The following is a 23,712-nucleotide window of genomic DNA, read 5'->3' as shown; positions in this document are numbered from 1 at the left end:
GGATCCACAGGAGCTTCTGGAGAAGGGGCGTGGCGTATTTACCGGCCTGGAGCCCCGCCCCCTGGGGGGGTGAAGCTAAGCTCCGCGACTCCGTGCTGTCCCGCTCCTATCACATGGCCGGCAGGCTGTGTTGTGGTCACGTGAGTGGGGCGGGCCCTGACGTCATGGCCCGGGGTGGGGACTGCGCGTGCGCAGCCTAGGGGGCGGGGGCCTGGGCTTGTTGTGTTACCGCCCGAGAGCCAGAGACGGAGCTGGAGCTGCCGTCGCCGCGTCCAGAGCTTCCTCTACCGCTGCCGCCTCTCGAGCCTCCCGACCATGTCCTCTCCGCTGGTAGAGCAGCCGCCGCCGCTGCCCAACAACAACAACAACGAGGGCGAGCAGACGCTGGCCCCGCCCGCGGGCCTCAACAGTGAGTGCCGGGGGGATGGGAGGAGGAACCGAGCTCCGGCCGCGGCCGCTACCGCCGCCGCCGCTTTTGGCCGGGGGCGGGAACGCGCCGCTGCCGGAGACACCCATTGGCCCGCTCCCGGAGCTCTCGGCCTGACTGACAGCTGCATTCGCCTCTCCCAGCCGCCCACTCTCCCCTGCCTGTCCCTCCTCGTCCCGCCCCCAGCCTCATTCCGCTTCGAGGGTCCGGTCTGGGGCTCGGGGGGCTCCTGGCGTCGGGACTGGGGCGGCGGCGCGCGCCTGAGCGACAGGCGCCGCCGCCTGTGGTTGGCCGCTCGGCCGGGCCTGCTCCAATCCCAGTGGGCTGGGGGCTGGCTCTGGCTGGGGCAGCTCGCGGGGGAAGAGGCGCTGGCTGGGGCGGGGGGAGGAGGAGTGGGCCGCGAGCGAAGGCTACTTGTTGGGGGGTGGGGGGAGGAAGCAAGCCTGGGCTCCTAGGTCCGGGAGAGGCCGCTGGGCCCGCGCGGGCCGAACCTCGGCTCTGTGCCCCCGGGCCGCCCGCGGGACCCGCAGCACCAGGCAGGCAACGGCTAGGTGACTCGGCCAGGGTCACCGCCGCCCTGCGAGGCTGGGGCTGCCTCTTACTGCCCATTGTGCATCCGGCGACACTGAGGCGGACCGAGATCTGTCCGGGTCTCCAGCCTTGGGCTTCCCCGGAGACCGGGAGCTCGCGGACCTCCCCCCCACCCCTCCCCCCACTTTACCGAGCTGGACAGTGGGGCCCCACCTGGGAGCGCCCGGTATGGCGGCTGCAAAGAAGTAGCATTGGAGCAGTTCAAAGTTCGCCCCCCCCCACCCATTCCGGCTTGGGGCGCCCAGAGGCCGCCTTGATTCACGCGTGGGAGGGAGGAGGGCCCGTCCCCGTCCCGTCCCCCCCCCCAGACCTAGAGTGACCGCAGTGGCCAGGAGCTGTGTGTCGTCAGTCCCACCTTGTTAATGGCCAGCAAAGCTGTGGTAGACTGGGCTTCATGTCCAGCGGCGTTGGGGGGCCCGAGCACCCAGGCCCTCACGCCGGCTTGACCCTCCCTAGTCTGGAGCCGCAGTTCAGTTCTGAGACGCCCGTCCTGGTGAAGGGCTGGCCGAGGAAACTGGCCAAAGAGCCCTGGAGTAGTAACAGACTGTTTTAGGACTTAGTCTGTACTTGCTACATTCTGCGGCTCGGGCATTGGTTCCATTGGAATGACAGTTGGAAGGGATTTTAGGGGTCTTTATTAACCCCCTCTTTTACAACTGAAGAAACTTACCCCCGGGAAGTGAAGTGACTCATCCAAAGCCCTCTTCACCTGTAGCTGGACGGAGGTTTGCAAACAGCCTTCGCTGTAGCCCCATGGCTTTTCACAGATGAGCTGCTGCTGTTTGCTTTTGGAGCACGGAATCCTCCCTTCATTGGACAGGGGGAAGGTTTCCTAACCTTCCCCCTATAATTGCCTCACTGCCAGGGTGTTGGTAATTGGGGTTATCCTTATTATCATCGTGTGATTGAGTTTGCAAAACTGCAGGGGGTAAGATTCTCAGCTCATTGAAAGGGACCTCCGAAAAGTTTTACTTAGAAAGTCTTTTAGAGAAGGTCCCCTGAATGCAGACGCCTGGGAAGCATTTGTGTTGGTGAATAGGATTCTTCACAAGTCTTGGAGATCACAATAGAATTTTGGTATTCTACAGGTATGTTCTTTTTTCTTTCTCCCCCATCTTTTAGAGAAGGAATTTTTAACAGTCACATGGACTTTTTTTTTTAATATATTGATATCTGCTTGAATATAATTACTTCCCTTTGTAATCTTGTGCAGTTTATTTCATGCATTTAAAAACATTATTAACCTCTTCTTACAGTTGAGGAAATTGTAGTTAACAGAAAAGGTAAGTGGTTTGTCCATGGTCACAGAATTTAAACTCAGAAGCAAGATTTGAATACAGGCCTCTGTAAGTCCACAGCAACTTAGAATATTTGTGGTTTTTTTCTCTTTTTAAAACTCATTTTATACTTAGAAATATGATATATTTCTAGATTGTATTTTTTTTTCTCAAATTTAGGGAGATTTATACCCTATATCGATTGTGTAATATGGATTCAAGTCTCTAAAAATTCTTTTCAGTTTATAATACAGCCCTTTCTCCATCAGAATAATTTCTCAATATCCTGCCCACGAACACCAGGGTTAGGGATAGGGAGCCAGTTGCACAGTGGATAGAACCCTGGGCCTGGACTCAGGAAGACCTGAGTTCAGATTTGGCCTCAGACACTTCCTAGATGTGTGACCGTTGGCATGTCATGTCCCCCTGTTTGCCTCAGTTTCCTCATCTGTAAAATGAGCTGGAGAAGGAAATGGCAAACCACTCCAGTATCTCTGCCAAGAAAAACCTAAATAGGGTCACAAGGAGTCTGATATGACTAAAATGACTAACAGCAAAAAAAGTAAAGGTGTTTACTGACTCTTTTTATTTTTTTTTACATCAGAATCATTACCCAATGTCCTACCCCACATACCACTTAAATTTCATCAGTAGCAAAGAAATATTTGATTAGAAACAGTGAAGACTATGATCACATCCGACAATATATGGGATTTTATCTGTTTTCTAACTCTTCTCTTTCCTCAGGGAGCAGAATTGGTTGGTTATTACCATTCTTAAATTGAGTCACATGATTATGTGAATGAAAACATCACTAACATTTTCTCTTAAAAAGGCTTTTGTTCAGTTTTGTCTTTTGTGACGATGATTTTATGATTGCTTTAAAGGAAACCGTTTGATCAGTACATTCCATCGCCAAAAGAAGTAAGATTTTCGTTTCCCTTTGACCACAGGCCAGAGAAACTGGGGCTAGACTGTAGTGAATGTTGGCCTTTATGCCGGCTCTAGGAGGAATAAATGTCACTGGCCAATCAGCACCAAGTACGTTGATTCTGGCCCTCCTCGCCCAGCTGGAAGGAAAGCAGTCTGTACTTGAGATATGGGGATGGTGCTGTGGGAAATCTGCTAGCCAGGATGTCACGTTGTAGGAAGTGGAGGGGAGGAGCCTTTGAAAAGTTATAGAAAAGCTATCTAGATAATGTTTTTAATTATTGCTCTCCTGCTTCTCACTCTGGGAAGTTGAGTTCCTTGGCTAGCTCATTACTCAGCCCTGAGCTGAACAAAACAAGTGGCTGTATTGATTCCCCCAAGTGATTTTTTTTTTTAATTCTGAGCAAAGAAGAATTTGTTCACTGTGTTAGTTTAGTCCTCTTCCAAAAGCAGTGAGTTAAGCAGCCTACACTAGACAGTCTTCAGCTGGTGCTCTTCCCTTCCTGGAATGTGTTCCCCAAGGACCTGGAGGCAGAGTCTTCCTCAAAAGCAGTGAAATCCACTGGAATCTAGTGCTTCTTGCCCTGGAATTAATCTAAGGTTGATGCTGGGAGTGAGCCCATTGGTGATGGTAATAATACCTTAGATCTTTATACCACTTTACAGAGTGCTTCCATACAACCTCCTGGAACCGTGCTCTTAGTCCCTAGTCAAACTCGCAAACTGCTCTCAAGCTTTCACAAACGTCTCAGACGTTAGATACGTCTTCCTCCTCTTCTACAAAATAGCCTTGTTGGTGTGAGGCCTCAGGAGATGGTGGGTATGGCAGTATCCAGCTAAAGAGCATTAGAAAAGCGGAGGGGAGGAGATTAGGTCTGTGGAGGCACTCAAGGAATATCTCAGACCATTGCACAATACAGAAACAAAATTCCTCTTATTTTGGTTCTATGGGAGAAAAGAGAATCTTAATATTAGTTGATTCTGACCTTTCTGCCCTCTCTTTAATCCTGAACTTGGCAAACAGATAAAATGAGGTGATGATGACATTTGGCATGTTCCTTCCATATTTCAACTGGACTTTTAAAAAATCCTACAGTTCCAATTTTCTTATTTGTAGCTAACCATGGTAAGGTGAAATACTTGGTTGCATTGCTGAGATGTGTGACCTCATGTTCATTCTGCTTGAGGCAGCTTGAATAGTGTACCAGATTAAGAGTTGGGAACCTCTGTGTTGAAATTCCATCTCTGACTTTGTGGAGTCATTTGACCTTTGAGCCTCAGTTTCCTCATCTGTAAAATGAAGATAATACCCCGCCCCCGTTGGGCTATTTGTGAATTATCTTTCAAATTCTCAAGTAATATGTAAATAATAGCTATTGTTATCCCACACTTGAGAATATCCCTTTTATTTATTTATTTTTGGTGTGGCTGCCTGTCATGATGCAGGGGCATGCCTTCTGTGTACTGGAGTAGTCCATGAGTAGTTCTGGACAAAGAAATTGCCTAGCTGGTGATGCACCTGCTTGATGAACCTGGTGACCATTAGGCAGGCCTTCAGACCCTGGACACAGACTTTAGATTTCATTCCTAGATTCAAAACCCTTCCAGTTTGCTAGGGCCTACCACTGGCATAAATTTCCCTAGTGAACTCGGGCATCTTAATGAAGATGATCATGTTACAAAAGCCAAATTAATTGGGGTTCCTAATATACTGTGATCCAGAGGCCTATTTCATTTTCAGCTGGGTCAGTGTTACGCCTATAGCGCACATGCATTTGTAGAAATGTCAAGGTTTATTTTAGGGGCGCCACTTTGAAGAGGGGCTGACACATAAAATTTGGCTTTAGCGAAACCTCATTTTGGAAGGGGCTGTATGGTGTTAGTGGAAGAGCATGAGACTAGGGTTAGAGTGGAAGAAAGGCCTGATTTGAATGCTGGCACCCAGTACTTACTGTATGTGATAGGAGGTAAATCACTGCTCTGAGCGTCTGTTTATTCATCTGTGAAATGGGGATAATCACTTGGCTTCCTATCTGACAGGTTGGTGTGTGGGATGGGCTTTGTAAACAGGGATATGCTACGAAAATATGATCTATTATTGTTCTGACCCAATCTATCCCAGAGCCTCAGTGTTTTTTAGAGTAAGACTTGAGATGCAGCCCCTCATTGGTTCTCATGGATCATATTTATTGCTAAAATTGGAAGTCCCACCTGGGAGGGTTTGGAAGCACACTGGGTTATAGAAAGGAATGAACAGACTCAAGTAGAAAGACCCCAACCTTCCTGGTCAGGTCACTGTGTGAGACCTTTAAAGGGATTGAAGAAGCAAAGGAAACATTTCTTCACTCTTGTTTCTCTCCCTGCTCTGATAGAGGTGGTTGTCCCTAACTGTGAAGGAGACACAGCAGTGCCTAATAGTGCATGTCGTCATAATCGTGAATGTCATTAGCTGGACGTGTCTGTGGTATTCAGCAGAGAAACTGAAAACGTGCAGTTCTGAACGTAGCTTGCCTGCTGAGATGCCAACTCAGCCACTCCCAGAGGCTTACGCTGGAAAAATGTTGTTACTGCAGAAAAAGCAATACCATTTTCTTTTACAAACATACAAAATTGATTTTTAAAAAGAGTAGCATTTAATAATGATAGTCATGTTTTTAATTTAATAAAGTCCTCAGTTGAGCTAAAAATATTTTAGTAAAATTATTCATTGCATAAAGTTTGGGTTTTTGGTTTTTTTTTTTAGTTTTCCCCCCAAGTTTCATTGTCTATGCATAGATTCGTTAAACCTTTCTTTGCCTTGTTTCTGCAGGTGAAATTGAGCAATTCTAAGGTTGTTAATTAAGAAAGACCTTAGGTGGATGGGAAAGGGCATATCTGGCTCTCCTGAAGGCAAATTCCACTTTTCTGGTGTAAGAGCATATGTGAAACTGACCCATTCCAGTTGAGAGAGGTATACCTCGAGTTTCATCACTGCATATACAATATACATAATATACATGCATATACAATAGCTTTTCTGTTTGCCAGTTTTCTAGATATTAATTTGCAGTTTCCTAAATGTACGTTAGGATGTGATAACTGGTCTGAATATTTCTTAAGGAGGAAAATATCACTCCTAATCACATCTGCTACTGCTCATTTGTAAGCGCAATTCCACTGAAGGACAAGAATTTTTGGTTCTGTCTTTGCCCACATAGACTAATCATGAGACCAAAAACTCATTGAGGTGAGCAGCGGCATGGCATGAATGTTTGGACAAAATAGACTTAGACTTGCAGATCTGAGAGGCCCTGGAGAGAAAGAAGCCTTCATTTGCCACTTACACTTATAGGACCTCAGGAAAGTTATTTAACTTTACGTTTTGGTTTCTTCTTGGATAAAATCAGGGGGTTCAATTTGACCTTTATTTTGAGCACTGAATCTGAGTTTCTCTGATCTTGAGGAAACTAGGGCCTAAAGAGACAGAATGCTGTCAAGTGTAGACCACAGGCTGAACAACTGAACAGGTGCTTGTTTTCCCAGAGCTGGTTCTTTCTCCCTCTTGGGATTGGACACCTCAAATGTCCATTTACAGCTTTCCAGGAAATGTCAGAAATCAGGAAATCAGGAATTGTGTCTGTGGATTCCCAGAATCTCTTTCTAGTCCTTCCCCAAAGTCTTGCTTTGTCTGGCCCAGCCACAGTGATTAGGAGACCCCTTGTGTGTTTCTCTGTTTTCCCAGTCTGTTCTTACTCAGAGTATGGTACACTTTGGTAGGGGCACTGTGGAAGACAGGATGCTTCGTCCCTGCCTGCTAGGAGCTTAAATCATCCTCTGGAAAAATTGTTGTAGTAGTGACTAAGAGGAATTTAAAGTGCTATGAAATCGCATTAAGTAGAACTTGTTTCTAGCTGAGGCAGGCATGGAAGGTTCTGGAAGAAACTGTTCTGGATTCATAGAAAGAGCATTGAACTTAGAGGCCATATAACCAAGGCCATACAATCAGACCTGGTTGCCGTTTACCTCTCTATGTGACCCTGAGAACTTTGTTGTCCTTATCTATATAATGGGAATTGAAATATTTGCTTTTTTTTTTAACTCCTTACAAAGTTATTGACAATCAAGTGTTGGAATGTTTAGAAATCTCTTACTGGAGATCTCCCTTCCTCAGGGGTGCATGTGGGAAGCAGTGCCTGGAAGCTTACTAGGTTTGCCTGTTGATGATGGTTTCACCTGTTTGCTGTACCGACAGCTCTGAATGGTTGTGGTACCTGCCTCTGGGCAGTGATTGCACCTTGACCTGCTATTTCTTTTTTTTTTAAACATTTATTTTGTTTTTTCTCAATTACACATAAGCCAAAATTTTTAACATTTATTTTTTTTAAAAATTTGAGTTGCAAATTTTTTCCCTTTTTCCTTTTCCCTCGCCTTATTAAATTATACATGTCCAGTAATGCAAAACATTACCATATTAATTAACCATGTTGCAAAAAAAAAAAAAGACCAAAACCCCAAGAGTAATAAAGTTTAAAAAGTAAGCTTCAATCTGCAGACACCATTAGTTCTTCCTCTGGAGGTGGATAGGATTTTTCATCTTAAGTCCTTTGTATTGCTGAGAATAGTTAAGTCATTCACAGTTGCTCATCGTATAGTATTGCTGTTACTGTGTACCATGTTCTCCTGGTTCTGCTCACTTCACTTTTCATCAGTTCATGTAAGTTTTCCCAGGTTTTTCTGAAATTATTCTGCTCCTCATTTCTTACAGCGCAATATTATTCCATCACAATCATGTCTCACAGATTGTTCAGCCGGCCAATTGATGGGCATCCCTTCAATTTCTAGTTCTTTGCTACTACAAAAAGAGCTGCTATCAATATTTCTGTCCACATAGGTTCTTTTCCTTTTTCTTTGTGGTTCAGGTGACCTGGGTTTTCTTAGGGGAGAACTGCATCTATCCAATGCTTCCCTATCTTGAAACAGAGGGAATAGGCCTGGGGAAAAGATACATACACCTTACTACCCTGATGATGGTGGATAACTTTCATTACAACTAGTCCTGACTGAATCTAGACTTTCAAACTTACCTGAATGTGTAGGGTGACTAACCTTAAAAGTTCACTGGGTTCAGAAACCTCCTGGGAGGACCAGATACTTTCATTAGGAAGGTCCCTCCCCATCTTCCTATTGGCTCCACCCCCTGCAGCTCTACAGCTGCTTAGGCTCTTAATAGGATGGGTTAGGCTGGAACAGAAGCCGAGTTTGTGTACGAAAACAGCCTTAGAAGAACCCAGGAAAAAAGGGAGAACCTATGGGACAAGAGAATTAAGACAAGATCACAAGGTATGTTTCTGTATAGAAAGAGGGGAGGGAGGGAGAGAGAGAAAAGAAAAAGAAGCCAGTTTGTTGGAGATCCAAAACTTAGCATGTTTCTGGGCTATTTGGGGAGGCTTCTTAGAGTAGAGAGCCACTGACTGAGGACCAGGTTTAGTCCCAATTTTACTGCTAACTCAGTATATGACCTCAGGGAGCTCATTGACCTCTTCAGCTTCATTTCAGACTCTCCAAAACTGGCTGGACTTGGCTCAAGGTTAGACTTGATCTCACAGGTCTCTTATTTTAGAAACTAGCCCTGGGCTCAACAAATTTAGGCTTTTTGAATATAGGTACTTTGAGGTACATTAAAAATTTTTGTTCTAAAGTGAATGTCAGATTCTGATAATAGTGGTGAACATCTGAGAAATGTGGTAGTTACATATTTTGATTGAAGAGCTTTGCTAATGTCTTAGTGTATGTCTTATGTGTATAGAGAGTTAACAAGGGAGACCCACTATGAATTACAGAGTCCATACTGTAAACCAAAGGACAACAGGATACACAGTCTGATTTCCCTGTTTTTTAAACAGTGGAGACAATTTCTCAAATAAAAGTTTAGTTCCAGTTTCCTCTAAGCCAAGTGATTGATTCTGTGAATTATTGGGATAATCAATATGTAGGGTTTTCCCCTACACTTTTTCTTCAGTGTTTTCGTGTCTCTTTTGGGGTGGCCAGGATTGTTATCAGGATTCAGCATATTCACAGCTGTCAAGTTTCTGGTTCACTGTGGTTCTGGCTGAAGTTATCTGGCTCACTCCACAGGTTCCTGGGTGGAGCTCCAGATGAACGGCAACGGCAACGACGGGAATGGGAATGGAAAAAACGGGGGTCTGGAGCATGTGCCCTCCTCGTCCTCCATTCACAACGGAGACATGGAGAAGATCCTCCTGGACGCCCAGCACGAGTCAGGCCAAAGCAGCTCCAGAGGCAGTTCCCACTGTGACAGGTAAAAGAGATGGTGACTTAAGATGGTGGGGGACCCAAGGCATTTTATGGGTTTAACTCTTTCTGGCAAGTATACAGTTGAGCTTATCAAAAGGCAGGCTTGGGTTCGGAGGCAGTGTAGTTGTCAAATGTCTCCTGAGCCCCCGTGGGTGCAGATCCACTCTTTCTGGTCCTGGGGGAGCCACTGACGAGCAGATCCTTTCACCTATCTAGGTTATTGGTCTAGGTAACTGCTTGGGGTCCCTTCTGGCTTAGGGTTTTGTTTTGTTTTAAAACCTGGGAGGATGTTGGCTGGTTGGGTTGTTTGTGTTTTTGAGTCTTGACCGCTTAACAGTTCATTAAAATTCTTGCTTGGCCCAGGACCAGAGGTTATTTGGGGTCTCAGGATGGTTCAGTAAAGGAGGCCTGAGATAGCTTTGTTCTAAGCATCCCCTTGTGTAGACATGCCCTTGGGTCTTCATTGAAGAACTTTCTGACTCCTGACCTAAGAGGAATCAGTGGCTAGGTTTTGTTTTATTTTTCTTAAAGCAAACTCAGTAAACAGTGAGCGACCTCCTCTTGCCTCTGCCTTGAGAAGTTCTCGTTTATCCAGATTGTCTGTGGCTACCAGAATGAACTTTTAGAATAAGGAACTATCTCAAATACTTGTTCTGGTACTAGCTAACAAACCTTATACTGAGCATTGAATCATGTGACTCAGGGTCCCCAGGAGCAGAGGATGTGTTGTCAGTTTTCCCCAGCTGCTCTCAGTGAGTAAAGGAAGACGTTGAATTCCTTTATTTAGCAGGCTAGAGAGTTTTCTTCGTAGAGCACTCATTTGGTTTAATATGTAGGTTATGAACATGGTTGCCTATGAGTTAGCTCTGGGAGGGGCCACCATGTACCTCCCACCCCTCCACATTTGGAATGAGTACTGAATGTGGCCCGCATCCCCTTTTTGTATGTCCCCTGAGTCTCTAGTCACTCAGGTTTTGGAACCCCACCACACCCCCATATCTAGTCATTTCCCATGTCTTGTCAATTTTCCCTTCTTGGCATCTTGCATTTCTTCCTCTCTTTCTGTTTCCACAGCCAGTACCCTCCTCTCATCAGCTTGATGGTAGTGGTGGCTTTGCTTCTAGCCTCTCCAGTTCATCTTCCATGTAGATGCCATGAGAACTTTCCGAAAGCATTGGTTTACCCACGTTACTCTCCTACGCAGGAAGCTTCAGTGGCTCCCAGTTAATCTGAACTGCTTCACTTGGCATTTAAAGCCCTTCACGGTCTCCCTCCAGGCTGTCTCAGCAGATGTTGGACCCTTGGCTTTTCAGCCATCCTGGCCCACTGCTGTTTTGTGAATTTGATCTTCTATACCCCTACTTAGGCTTTTGCACCCTTCCCCCACTCCTTGAGTATATTCTTTCCTTCCTTGCCTCTTAAAAATCCTTCACTTCTTTCACGGTGGTTCAAGCCCCACCTCCACTGGGAAGCCTTCCCTGACAGTAGAGAGCAGAGTCCTCTCCCCACCAAAGTAGTGTACTCTTGCTAACCATGTGACTGGCAGCTGACCAAGGGAGCATCTCTTTCTGGACGGCAGGGATCTTTGGGTTCTTCAGTCCTCATTTTCTGGGCACACCACGTGGTCCCTTTCCTTAGGAGAGATGTAGTGAATATGGGATGATTGAATAGAACGTGAAGTAGAGGTTAGTCACCTCTACAAGTCTGAACTGAGGCTTCCGATTCCCATTGACCTGAGCATTTTAAAAGAGCTCACAGATTACTGAAGACATTTTTCTGATGGCCTTGGCATCCAGCAAGCCAAACCTGATTTTCTTCCTGCCTACCAGAAAGAATTGGCCTGAGGTGGTCGGTCAGCTTTTCTCTGATGATACGCTTTTAATTCATCAGTGATAGGAAACCCTCATGCTCATTTTCATTTTGTGTCAGCCTAATAAGGGCTTCCCGACCCACCTTTGCTTTCTTTGCCATCTACTGTTGCTAGGTTGTCAAATGGACAATGTTCTTCCTGGAATAGGGAAGAGCTGAGTTCAAATCTGGCCCCAGACCCTTAGTAGCTGTGGAACCTTGGGCAAGTCCCTCAAGCTGTTTGCCTCAGCTTCCTCATCTTAAAATGGTGCTGATAATAGCGTCTACCTCTCAGGGCTGTTGTCAGCATCAAAAGAGAGGAGTGGCATGTAGGAAGGATCATGTAAATGCTGTCATTATCCTGACGATGAGTATTACTAATTAAACTACTCGGGGATCACAGTATTTGACTCTGAATAGCCTCCTGGCATTGCTAGATAGTCTGGAGTGGAGGCCAGGGCTGGTGGTTCTCCAGTACTCTTTGCCTCTTCATACTAGTGCTGTTATCATAACAAGGGGGTCTCCATGGTGCTGAGGACAGATCTCTGAGCACTGTGTCACAACACCTGGTCCGGGGCAAGCCGTTGATCCTGCTCAGTCTCAGGGGTTTTGTTAGGAAATGGGCAGTACTGGTGATGCTTACAGTGTTCTTCTTTGAGGGTTTATCTCAGTCAGTGTTTGTCAAGCCCTTTGCAGCAGACCCTTTCAGCACTGCGTCAGTGTCAGTTATTGTTACTGTAACCCAGCTTTTGATTGTGGGAGCCCAGAACAGTGTCTGTGAGGGCTCAACTCCAGCTGATCTTTGGGAGCCAGCATCACCTTGCTGCAGTAGATTACCAGCAGTTGCTAAATTACATGCTTGTTACCACCCTTAAGTTGATAGTTGTGAGGTACACTAGATACCTTGGATGGTCTTGGAATCTTCATAGAAACACAGAACAGAAGCTCTGGCATGCTGTACCAAAGGGGAAAGGATTCTAGAGCGTTCTTGGTGATGAAGTGCATGCCTCTTGTGCCAGGGCCAGCCCAGCTGGGCTCTGGGAGGCTCAGAGCCTGCTTGGCTGCAGGGTGGTGAGTGTTCAGCCATACCAACTCTCACACCATCAGCTTTGAGCCTTTGATGGAAGAATCGGGAATTCCTGGGTTGGAGCTAACCTCTTTGAGCCTCAGTTTCTTCATAAAAAAAAAGAGACAATAATCCCTCTAGTATTTGCCTACTTCCCACAGAGTGCTTTGCAAACTTTTAAGATGCTGTGTAAATAGTTAAGTCATTGTGGGCTTGAGATTAGCAGCAGTGGAAGGAATTTCTATCCTAATGAAGTCACAGAATTTTTGACTTAATTCTCTTCATCCAGAGACAGTTCCAAATCTTAGGATCATTTACTTTCTTTAGAAACTGGGTGTTAGGGGCAGCTGGGTGGTGCAGTGTGTAGAGCACCAGCCCTGGAGTCAGGAGGACCTGAGATCAAATTCATCCTCAGACACTTGACACACTTACTAGCTGTGTGACCTTGGGCAACTCACTTAACACAATTGCCCTGCCCTCCCCCCTCAAAAACAAACTGGGAGCTAAATGACAACCTTCCTTAGAGAGAGTCACCAAATGCCTGCCGTTCATTCCTGCTCAGTAAGTCAGCAGGGCCAGAGAGTGCGGCTGCTTAAAATCCTTTCGTTGTGCAAAGGGTCTGGGACAAGTGTGTGGAATTCCCCATCCTTTGTCCCTAGGAGCTTGTGCACCCTTCAGCCTCCGAGCTCTGTAGGCTTGAGAAGTGTATTTCAATGGGATTTTATGTATTTTGTTTAAAAGAGAAAAAAAATGTGATATAGGATGAAGGTCACATTCTTTTATTGAAAGGAAACTGTCTTTATTGGAAAAATTTCTGAAAGGACTTGGTGTTTTAGATGAAATTTTATTTTCTCTCAATTATTTTTATTTAAAAAAATGGTACTCACCAACTAATAATGTTTATTGCCTTTTTCTTCAGCTTCCTGACAACTTTGTGAGATTTTGGGGGGTGGGTGTGGATTGGGGGGGTATTCCTCAATTCCCTGTTGAAGTCTCCTTTGACAGCGATGTAGGCTGTAGCTTTGGGTCGTGCAGTTTCTCGCCGGCGGAATGAAAACTAATGGTTCACCCTTTTTCCCCTCAGCCCTTCCCCACAAGAAGATGGTCAGATAATGTTTGATGTGGACATGCACACCAGCAGGGACCATAGCTCTCAGGTACCTTTCCTCATTCAAAGTGAGATATCTAGCAAAATGAAAGCTCCTTTTTCAGAAAATAAACACATTTTGCTTGATAGATAAAAGAGTAAAATTTTTGTTGAAATAAATGAGTCATTTGATTTTTGAGCTTGGTGAAGTTGGGAATGTTCATTTGCAACCTGTGTATAAAGATTGGAAGTTCTCATATCCACTGTTTACCACAATGACATTCCTAGAAGAGAAAGATTATTTTCCTAATCTCATAAGTGAGAGGCAAAGGGGTAGAATGGCCCAGTGGACAGAGAGCTGGCTGTAGATTCAGGAAGGCCTGGGTTAAAGTAAGGTGAGCTCCAGCTCCTCCTGGGCTCTCTCCTTTTTCTGCCATTTCCTGAAAAGTAAAACATGTCAGGCTCTACCTCCAGATCTTGCTGCACCGGGTTCCCTGGAGCATGTCAGGAGTAGGGCCTGAGGCAGAGAATCCTTTCTCATTACCCACAGTTTGTGCTGTGAGACACTGGGAATTACAGCAGGGTGGAACCTTTGCCCAGGAACAACATCAAGGCTAAATGAATTCTGTGTTTTGGTTTTTAATGAGGGAAGAATATTTCTCTAAATTGTGTTTTGAAGCAGACAGTTTGGAGACAGTATATCAGTCCTAATTGACAAGTGGAATGTAGGCAAATTACTGGGTGCTGGTTGTTGTTGCCTGTCCCCAGTCCCCTTGATGGATGCCACAAAGGGGGAGGGCCAATAAGGGTTCTAGCCATAGAAGGGCTTCCACAAGGGATCGTGCTTTCACGTTGGCCAAGTAGGCTGAGGATTGCTGACCTTGCACCAAGAGTAAGCTTTGGGGGGAAAGGCAACCTCATTGCTCCAAGGAATAATAATGCTTGACCAATCTTCTGGAATTCTGCGAGTGTGGAGAAAATGAACATACTTTACACAGATGTCCCAGAAGTTCTTTGATGAGTTGCCACCCTGAGACAACGGGAAAAAAAAATGCAGTCATTAGGGATGGGGTGAAAAGAGACACTTGTTTTCTGAAGGGTACAAAATTAGCTTAGAAACAAAACAATAGAGAGAGATAAGCAGGCGCTTCTCTGGAAAGAACTCCTGATTTAGAAGCAGAATTCTGGGTTTGACTCCCAAGACTGATAAGTATTTCTACTATCCGTGTGACCTTGGGCAAGTCACTGATTTTCACTGGGCCTCAATCCCTCATCTGTGAAATGAGGAGGCTCCTTCTAGATCCACACTCAAGGACCCTTCCAGGCTTAAATCTTAGGGTGATGCCTTTGTCCCAGGTATCCCTGCTGGAGCCAGAGGAGATATCCAGTGAAATGCTTCTCCAAGCCACAGGAAGAGCTTCAAGGGCTCTTTCTGTTCAAAGCAGGTCCAGGAAAGGGGCTGGTTTATGGCAGTATTAGATAATAAAGGGGAAGGAAGGAAAGACTCTGCTTTATCAGTTGTGAGCTGCCAGTTTTGGTCTGAGAATCTAGGGGCTAGTATCGATTTGTCCACCAAAGCCGTATGGTACTGTAGCTAAGAAAGTCCGCCAGATGTCGGCCCTTTTTTTTTTACATGATGGCTTGTGGCCCCCCCACACCTATACCAGCCTGGCCGGGCTAGGGCACTGAGAGGCACACATGAGCACATAGAAACACTGGGATTGGGGGTCTTCCGTTGGAAGATATTCAGTTTTGATTTATATAAACTTGTGGATAGCTTAGCATGGAACACCAGAACTTTCAGGGTGCTTCTTAAATCCCACTTGGTAAGTTTAGAAAAAATAAAAAGTGAGCTTGTTACTTCCCCAAGAAGCGATGCAGACTACAAAACCCAAGTTGGCTGGAGGTTTCAGATGAATTTGTGGTTTAAGTCCATACGTCAGTGATTAAGGGAGAGTAGAGCTTTGTGCAAGTGTGTGTTCCCCTTTTGAAGTGGAGACAAGCGAGGATGGCTATGTCCTTTGGAGGGAGGGCAGGAGGCCTGGGCTGGGCTGGGCAGGGCAGGCCTGGCCCAGCCCTCAGGTCTGAACGACTTAAGGTAGGGATCATAACTGTATTTCCAGAGACCTGAAATAGAGCAGCCCAAACCAGGTGGTCTTAACTTTTGTGGATTCTGGACCTCCCCTTCTTCCCCACCTCTGTGGTCTTCTGAAGCCATTCTCAGAACGTGTTCCAGTGGATAGAATACATAGGATTACAAAGGGAACCAAGTATATTGAAATACAGTTATCAAAATATTTTTTTAAAAAGATTAGGGATCCCAGGCTAAGTGCCCTCATTTAAAAGGGAACTTCATTTTTACATGTAGAGCAAAACTATTTGGTTGCATGATCCCAATTCGAAGATATTTCCACATTAGTGAACGTTTTAAACAACTTTTAAGAGCACTTTTGCCGAGAGCTAAAAGAACAGAGCTGTGAACTGTGAATGGTATTAATGTGGTTAGATGCTGGAATCGGGCAGTTAGGCTTTTAATTACAAATTCCGTACTTGCTCCTTATGACCAGCAATCTTATGGACAAGTCGTCCCCCCTCTGGGCCTGAGCTAAGTGAAGACATGAGAGCAGACCTCAGAAAGTCTTTTCAGCTCTAAATTCTCTTTTGGATGTGCCAGCTTCCCCACTTCACTGACCACTAAGAACTGTCCTTGGAACCTGATTCAAATCAACTGTCTTTTAAAACCTCAAGGAAAAGATGGGCTGCCTTTGGATACATAGCATCAAATTTCATAGAAGCCTCTCCAGGGCCTCCTTTGGAAATTCACATCTGTTTGCTTTGGGCTGGATTGTAATTTTTTTTAAAAAATTGAAGAATTTCTCTACAGTCATGCTTAATAAGCTAGATTATGAATGAAGTCAGAAGGAAAATGAAGTATTCCAAATCCCTCTTGGTTGAGCCAGACTGGTTTTTAGGGTAGTTTCAGATAACTCTTGAGACCATTTTGAGTGGTGATAGTCTAAAAATAACATCTCGTAATTTTTATTGCTGATTTTTGACTTGCTGTGCTGTTTATTTTGGCTAGCATTACATTCTTAAACTGCTTTATTCAGGTCAATGAAACTGACTTGAATTCTTAGGAAGACGTTAAATATTTATCAGGCCTTGCCTTGTATGACACTTTTAGAACCGCAGCCAGTATTCATCAGTATCTATACAGTTGATTCTCTCGGATGGTTCTTATGGTGACAGCACCAAAATAACCTGTGGCCTTTTTGCTTTCTGGCCCTGGAGCTAGCCGCTCTTTATATTCAAGGTGGCTTGATTTGCTTTCTCTTGTATTAAAATATGAATTCTCCTTCCCAGTCTGAAGAAGAAGCTGCAGAAGGAGAAAAAGAAGTGGAAGCTTTGCAGAAAAGTGTGGACTGGGTATCGGACTGGTCCAGTCGGCCTGAGAACATCCCCCCCAAGTGAGTGACCCGGCGGTCGGTCCAGAGGCCATAATGGATCACTGTTTCCCTCCGTTCTCTGTAGTTGGACCCGACCATTTCCTGGTGCTCTCCTCTCCTTTCCTCTTCTCCTCAGGTCTTTCTCAGCACAGACTTCCTCATCCATTTCTCCCTCTGTATTTCTTTCATTAGGGAATTCCACTTCCGGCACCCTAAACGTTCTGTTTCTTTAAGTATGAGGAAAAGTGGAGCCATGAAGAAAGGGGGCATTTTCTCTGCAGAATTTCTTAAAGTGTTCATTCCATCGCTGTTCATCTCTCATGTTTTGGCTTTGGGACTAGGGTAAGTACATGGGAAAATTGTGGTTTGCATTATTCAGTTTATCCCTTTCATTTAATCCTCTAATCCAGTGCTCAGCATGGTGCCTGACACATAGTAGGTCCTTACTAAATGTTTATTGATTGTAATGCAAAGAATGTGTTTTCAGAAAGCTTCTGGTGTCTTGTATTTTATGTCAGAGAATTCCCAGGGAATTATTAGAGGGTTTAGTTCAGGGGTGGGGAACCTGCCGACCTCCAGGCCACATGTACCCTTTTAGGTCCATCAGTGTGTCCTTTTGACCCAGTCCAAGTTGTACAGAACAAATCCTTTTATTAAGAGAATTGGTTCTGTGAAGTTTGGATTTCATCAGAAGGCCGTACTTGAGGCCTTAGAAGGCCACATATTTGGCTTCAAGGCAGCAGGCTCCCACCCCTGGCTTAGTTTTGTAGGGTGCGTCAGCCACAGCTTAAGCTCTGTCAACCACTTGGACTGGATACTTGTCTTTATCTTAGATTATTTTCAGATTGAATATCAGAAGAATTTAAGAAACCTCTAATATCAAGATGGCTTGAAAATTGAGAACTTTGTATAGGTCTCCCCTTTGAGAGATGGCAGAACACAAACTTGTCTTTGAGAATGCCGAGTCTGCAGCTGAAAGGACCATAGGCCTTCTTTTCTGCTGTGTGCAGTCATCAGAGCGAGAAGTACTGACTTTCAAATTTTCTTTCACCTTCATTTGTGAGCCCCTTCATGTTCTAGGCATGTTGAATTAATGGATTACGCCTGTAAAATTGCCTTCATGCATAAATGGAATAGCAGTTTCATCTTGGACTTAACGATTGGCAAGAATATTTGAAAGATGTAAGAAGTTACCAAGTCCTGTGCATGACCTAAAAAATGAAATGCTCCCTTTAAGGAGCTACTATGAGAGGCATAGTGGCTCTGGAGATGGCCTCCAGTCCTGCCTCTGACACATCCTGGCTGTGTGACCTTGGGCAGTTCACTTAACCTCCTCTTGCCCCAAGTAATTCTGAGATGACAACCTGCAGAGAAGTTGCTGGCCTGGTGTGCAGTGGTGGAGAACTTCCTCACCTGGGAATTCACTGTAGCAGTGAAATCCTTGGTCTGGGCCCTACTCCTCTCCCTTAAGGAAGTCAGCATTGCAGGACACCAAAAAGAACTCCCAATTCTCCGTGGCATCGTCAGCATTGATGTGACAGTGTGCTGTCTTTTCATAGTGTCCTTAAGGGCTTGATCTATGTGGGTGAGGGCAGGAGCCACCAGACAGTGGATTCACATGAGCCTGTGTTGGGGGGAGCCATCACAGGCACGTGGACCAAGGGAACTGCTTCAGTCATGCTCTTGGGAGCATCAGGGCTCTCCATTGGGTGCATAATTGGAGGGCTTTGCCTGTGTCCTTACTGGGTCTGCTCTCCCCCTCCATTGATCAGAAAGCAGTATGCTACTCTAGAGGGGCAGCCAGATGGCTCAGTGGATAGAGGTGCTGGGCCTGGGGTCGGGAAGACCTGAGTTCAAATCCGGCCATAGATGCTTAGTAGCTGTGGGCAAGTCACTTAACTCCTGTTTGCCTCAGTTTCTTCATCTGTAAATTGAGCTGGAGAAGGAAATGGCAAACCACTTTAGTAACTTGCCAAGAAAATCCCAAGTAGGATCGCAAAGAGTCAGACTGAACAGCAAGAAGATCAGATAGAAGTCCTGGAGTTGGCCAGAAATGAAGCTGTCATGCCTCGCCCCTCTGCAGTGCAGGGGCAGAGAGCAAGGGAGGGGGCAGAGCAGGAGAAAGCAGGGGCCTTGTTGACTTGGCCTTGGTCTTGGAACCTCCTCTGCTCTCCTTGGGGCATGCAGTCTGCTTGTTCCCTACATCCTGTCCAGTCCTTAATGACGATCAGTAGGCATCCAAGGCCAGCACCCTCATTTGGTAGAAGAGGAGAGTGAGCCTACAGTTGTGGCTTGGCAAGGTCACATAGTAGGTGGCCAAGCAGGTGCTGGGTGGGTGGTGAGGGTGGCAGTTGGTCCTAAGGAGGCCTTTGAGGCCCATCTCTAGCCTTCTAAGTGAGATAGTGTTTGTAAAGCACTTAGCCTGGTGCCTGGCACACAGTAGATGCTCAGTAGATGCTTGTTTTCTCCCCATAAAAAGTTCCTTTGTCAGAAATTCATCATCTGTACACTTCAGGGGTATGTTACTGTCAAACAGGTGAAATGTAATGCCTTGTATTTTTTTTCAGCATCTATATTGGAAAACGACTGAGTTCCCCGTCTGCCAGCACCTACTGAGGGAGAGGAGAGCCCCGGATGTGCGCGTGCCCTGTGAAGTGCTGTCCCTGTCACGTTAGTGTATTTGAACTTGAGACCATTCTAAGCATGCCCCAGTCCTTGACCCTCTTTTTACATATCCACGTTCCACCTCCTCTTGGGATTCAGTATTTGATTCGAACTCTTGGGAGGCATTTCCATGACCTCCTTCCCTTTTTGGCCTGTAAGACCCTCAGTTTCCTTACGGAGTTTACCGTTGTCTAGAAATTTGCATTCTTCTTTTCAACGCAGATGCCACCAGCAAGTGATTTTTTTTTCCATAGCCCTGTTTGTTGCCTCCTTTTTAGTCCCACCTGAGTTAGAACTACAACATCCCCATAGAAATACTGACTGCTTTAGGACAACGACCATCAGTCTTTTAAAAAAGAAAGCAAGTTAGCAAGTATCTTATCAAACCTTGATTTTTCAAGACAAAGACAAGCTCTCGTAAGCTCGAAATTTTTAGTTATAACAAAAACAAGAAAAAGAAATACAAAAAAAGTAGTCTGTGGCAATAAAAAACAGTACTTAAACCAGCTTTGGGGCCATTTTCTCTCCTCCCAGTGTTGACTGTCACGTTGGAAATCTGCAGGAGGCCGGCTGCACAAATAAAAGATGGAGACTAAGCAGGGTGAACCCTGAAGTGCGACAGCTAGAGTGTGAACAGAATGTTGGCTTTTCTATGATGTAGAACCCTTACTTCTGACGGGGAGGGTCTCAGGCCTAGGCGAGAGAAGAGAGGTGGCATTTGGGACTTTGGGTGTTGGGAGTTTTTCCTGCTATGTGTGAAATTGTTTTTATTTTTCATCTCTTTCCTTAAAGGATTGTTTTCCTTTTTTTTTCCCCTTAAAGAGAAGCTCTTGAATGAGTTCTAGTGTGTTTGGTGCATTTACAGGCTTCTTGTTATTGGAAATTTCATTCCTTCTGGAGCCCTTTAGAGACATCCTTGGGCTTCCGGAGCCATTCCAAGCAGTTGGGCTGCTCTGTGGAGCGGTCCTGGGTGTGAGGAGCAGTTGACCAAGTCCTGAAATGATATCCCTTTTGATGTTCTTCCAGAGCTCCCACTTGTTACTGTTTACTGTACAATCTTCCCCAGGGCAATGCCAGGGACCCTCAAGCGGGATTCCTCCAAGGCATCCTGCTCTAGGTTACTGAACTCTTCATTTGGGGAACACAGCCTCTCCTTCAGTGACATTTCCTTCTTCAAAATGTGAAGCTTTAGTACCAAATTGTTAGGAAGCATCAGGATTTCCAGTGTCCTCAAGTAGATTTATTGGATTTCAGAACATGTAGCATGAACTCTGAAGGATACTACTATATGTTTGATATATAAATAATTACTGTTTATGATATAGATTTTAATATTGGCTATTTAGAGAACCATCGTTACTTTGAAAACTAGTGATTTGCTCATTTAATTAGTGCGTTAGGTTGATGTGAGTAAAATACTAAGACAGCCAGTTTGGCCAATTTGCAGAAACTGTTCCATCAAACTGTTTTTTCTGCATCACATTTTATAAGGTAGATGTGTTATGGCAGAAATGAACAGACATTCCAAACACAGAATTTAATTCTTAACTGACTTGTTTGTGTTAATGAAATTGGCCATGGCAAGTATGGAATTAACCCCATGATTATGCTTAAATTTGTTTTCTCTTACCATTTGAGAAAACGTAAGGTATGAGCCAGGGCCCAAATAAAAGCAACAATTAATTCTTTTTAGATGTCTTTGTTATTTCTCTTCTGCATCTGAATTCTGAATGTGGTAACACTTGATTTGCCTTCTATAACGTATTTATTTCAAGTATATATCTTGGATTTCATTTAGAGGTGATTGAGAAGTCTGGTGAGGCTGTTCACTGAGATGGCATTGAACACATGGTTTAAAACTTATATAAATGGAAAAGGCTAGTTTACTCATAAGGACTAATGAATGGCACCTTGTTTTGCATTAAAATTGGCACAGTTCAAGTTGTGGGGGAGGAGAAGATTTCTGTTTAAAATTGGGCACATCTTTTTAAGAGAATTAAATGCAACACCCCTTTACAGGTTAAATAGTTGGTTTTTATCTGTAGTGTGTTGAAAATTTGATTATCTTTACAGCTTTTTGACCATTGAAAATAAATCCATCTCTGTTCTATTATTTCTCAAGTAGCTGTGAAATCAACTATTCTTGGAATCTGACTGAAATAAAAATGGCTAGAGCTTGTTATCATAAGATGATACAAGGCAGTATTTATTGATAACCCTGCTAGAGGTTTGGGGTGGAAGTCTTGCTCTCCCAAACTTTGAGTGAACAAAAACAGATCGATGTGTAATCTGCAAAGGATTTCAACTATTAACAGTTGGAGTTTTGTAAAGATAAATGTTTTAAAAGCTTTATACCTGTTTACAGTTTTGGAAATAAATGCAGGCTTCATTTTTCTTATGTTTAATGAAAACTGGCTTAAAATATTTGTAAATAGGATCAAGAGCAAAGATGCATAGACTCGCACAGTGAAAAATGGAGCAAGTTAGCTTGCTGTAGCAAAGCATTGACTGTAAATCGAAGACCACCATTCAGACTTTTTCAACAAATTGAACCATTTGATGAAATGATTGGAGTTAACTGAGCCAAAGTGATTCTGCATTCTTCATCGATTTAGTTATTAGCACTTTGTAACATTATATACAGTTTACAATATGTGTATAAGCTGTAGTTATAAACATTTTGTGCCATTAAAGCTCTCACAAAACTGGGTTTTTCTATTAGTAAATCATTTCATGCCCTGCATTTTTTTTTTTGCCTGGTATATAAAAGAGGATGGGGGTTTGGTATGTTTGCTTTTGGTCTTTGATCCCTTACTTACCAAAGACTGGACACTGGCAGGAAAAGTTCAATGGTTATTCTGTGCTAGTGGCAGCTGGAGAGCTAACCTTGAAGTAAGGAAACCCCGAAAGCATCCTGGCTAAAGTGATTGAATCTAAGTTGCCAAGAAGTGCTGATCTGACCTGTAGAGAGTACATTTCTGGGACCAGTGAATATCCCAGGACCAGTCTTTGTCCCTTACCTAATTTGTGGACATGCCTCCACTGTTGTAGTCTGTAACCTCCATGGAATCTCCATGGGAAGACCCTTCTTGGATGTCTTCTGACCCCCAGCTGCCTGAGAAATCCCTTTGCAGCATCTTGAGTTAGTCTCTATGGCCTTTGCTTGCAGATCTTTAGTGACAGAGAACTTGACTACCCCTTAAGGCCAGCTCTGCATGTTAGCTATATTACGGTGGCCTTTGTGAATGGCTGCAGCTCAAACCTCTTCACTCAGTGGCCTTTTTTCTGGTAGTCAGCCTTGCTGCAATAAGCTTAGGCTGCTCTTGGGATGGCAGATGCAAAGGTTTTGGTTTGGGCAGGGTCTCAGCTTGTGCAGCCTTTGAGAACTCCAGGCCACCATCTATCTCTGTCCTAAAGCATTGTGCTTCACACTCAGCAGCACAGCGGAAAGAAGGGCTTGGCTTTAGGCTGTGGAGTCCGCACTTTGATTTAAAAGCTAGGGGTACATCTTCCAGTTTTTGGTCCTATGGTCCACATAGAGCTTTGAATTTCTGCTGTGTTCACAACCAAAGGTCTAGGTTAAAAAAAAATGAGTTGTGCCATTGAAAAGCTGGCCTGGAATGAAATACACTCTTGAGGGTTCTATAATCATTAATTGGTGCTCATCAAAAGATACACCCCTCTTTTAAAATATACTTGTTTGGGGTATTGTGCACTCTAAGATTGTTGTGAAAACAAAACTTTAAAAAGTTTATAATAAGGTGGATTTTCAGTTAAGTGAACCTGTTGAGGGACTGAGGGCAGCTAGGTTGTGCTGTAGGTAGAGCATGGGGCCTGGAACCTAGAAGGCTTCCAGCATTCAAATCTGGTCTTAGCACTTGCTGGCTGTGACTGTGGGCAAGTCATTTCACCCTGTTTGCCTCAATTTCCTCATCTGTAAAATGGCCTGGAGAATGAAACGGCAAACCACTCCTGTATCTAAATGGGGGTCGCCAAGAGTTGTACATGACGGAAAGGCTTAACAAATGGAAGGCCCGGTATAATGTGCTTCTAACTAACGAATTCCAGTTCTGTTGGACCAG

The 23,712-nt window shown here is 44.7% G+C and overlaps 1 protein-coding gene across 3 annotated transcripts; it reads left to right on the top strand.

Annotated features, from left to right (window-relative positions):
* Positions 1–170: 170 nt before the first annotated feature.
* Positions 171–22,339, top strand: BNIP3L (BCL2 interacting protein 3 like). Of its 3 annotated transcripts, none has more exons than XM_036749416.1 (6): positions 171–409; positions 9,340–9,523; positions 13,518–13,590; positions 16,884–16,987; positions 17,159–17,308; positions 19,534–22,339. In XM_036749416.1, exons 1-6 carry the CDS (start codon positions 316–318, stop codon positions 19,580–19,582), a joined length of 654 nt encoding a protein of 217 aa, XP_036605311.1. In that variant the 5' UTR covers positions 171–315; the 3' UTR covers positions 19,583–22,339. The 3 variants fall into 3 exon arrangements, with proteins under 3 accessions (XP_036605311.1, XP_036605312.1, XP_036605313.1); XM_036749417.1 differs by lacking the exon at positions 171–409 and adding an exon at positions 873–2,106; XM_036749418.1 differs by lacking the exon at positions 171–409 and adding an exon at positions 6,063–6,175.
* The last annotated feature ends 1,373 nt before the right edge of the window (positions 22,340–23,712 follow it).

Source organism: Trichosurus vulpecula, chromosome 3 (assembly GCF_011100635.1).
Source record: "Trichosurus vulpecula isolate mTriVul1 chromosome 3, mTriVul1.pri, whole genome shotgun sequence".
Taxonomy (NCBI): Eukaryota; Metazoa; Chordata; class Mammalia; order Diprotodontia; family Phalangeridae; genus Trichosurus; species Trichosurus vulpecula.
Note: the sequence above shows the minus strand (reverse complement) of the source record. Positions and strands in the feature narration are given on the sequence as shown.

Excerpts from the sequence above, each read along its gene's own strand:
- BNIP3L (XM_036749416.1), top strand. The coding sequence starts at position 316 with ATGTCCTCTCCGCTGGTAGAGCAGCCGCCGCCGCTGCCCAACAACAAC. Across the intron at positions 9,524-13,517 it reads GGCAGTTCCCACTGTGACAG|CCCTTCCCCACAAGAAGATG; the intron begins GTAAAAGAGATG and ends TTTTCCCCTCAG. Across the intron at positions 17,309-19,533 it reads GTTTTGGCTTTGGGACTAGG|CATCTATATTGGAAAACGAC; the intron begins GTAAGTACATGG and ends ATTTTTTTTCAG.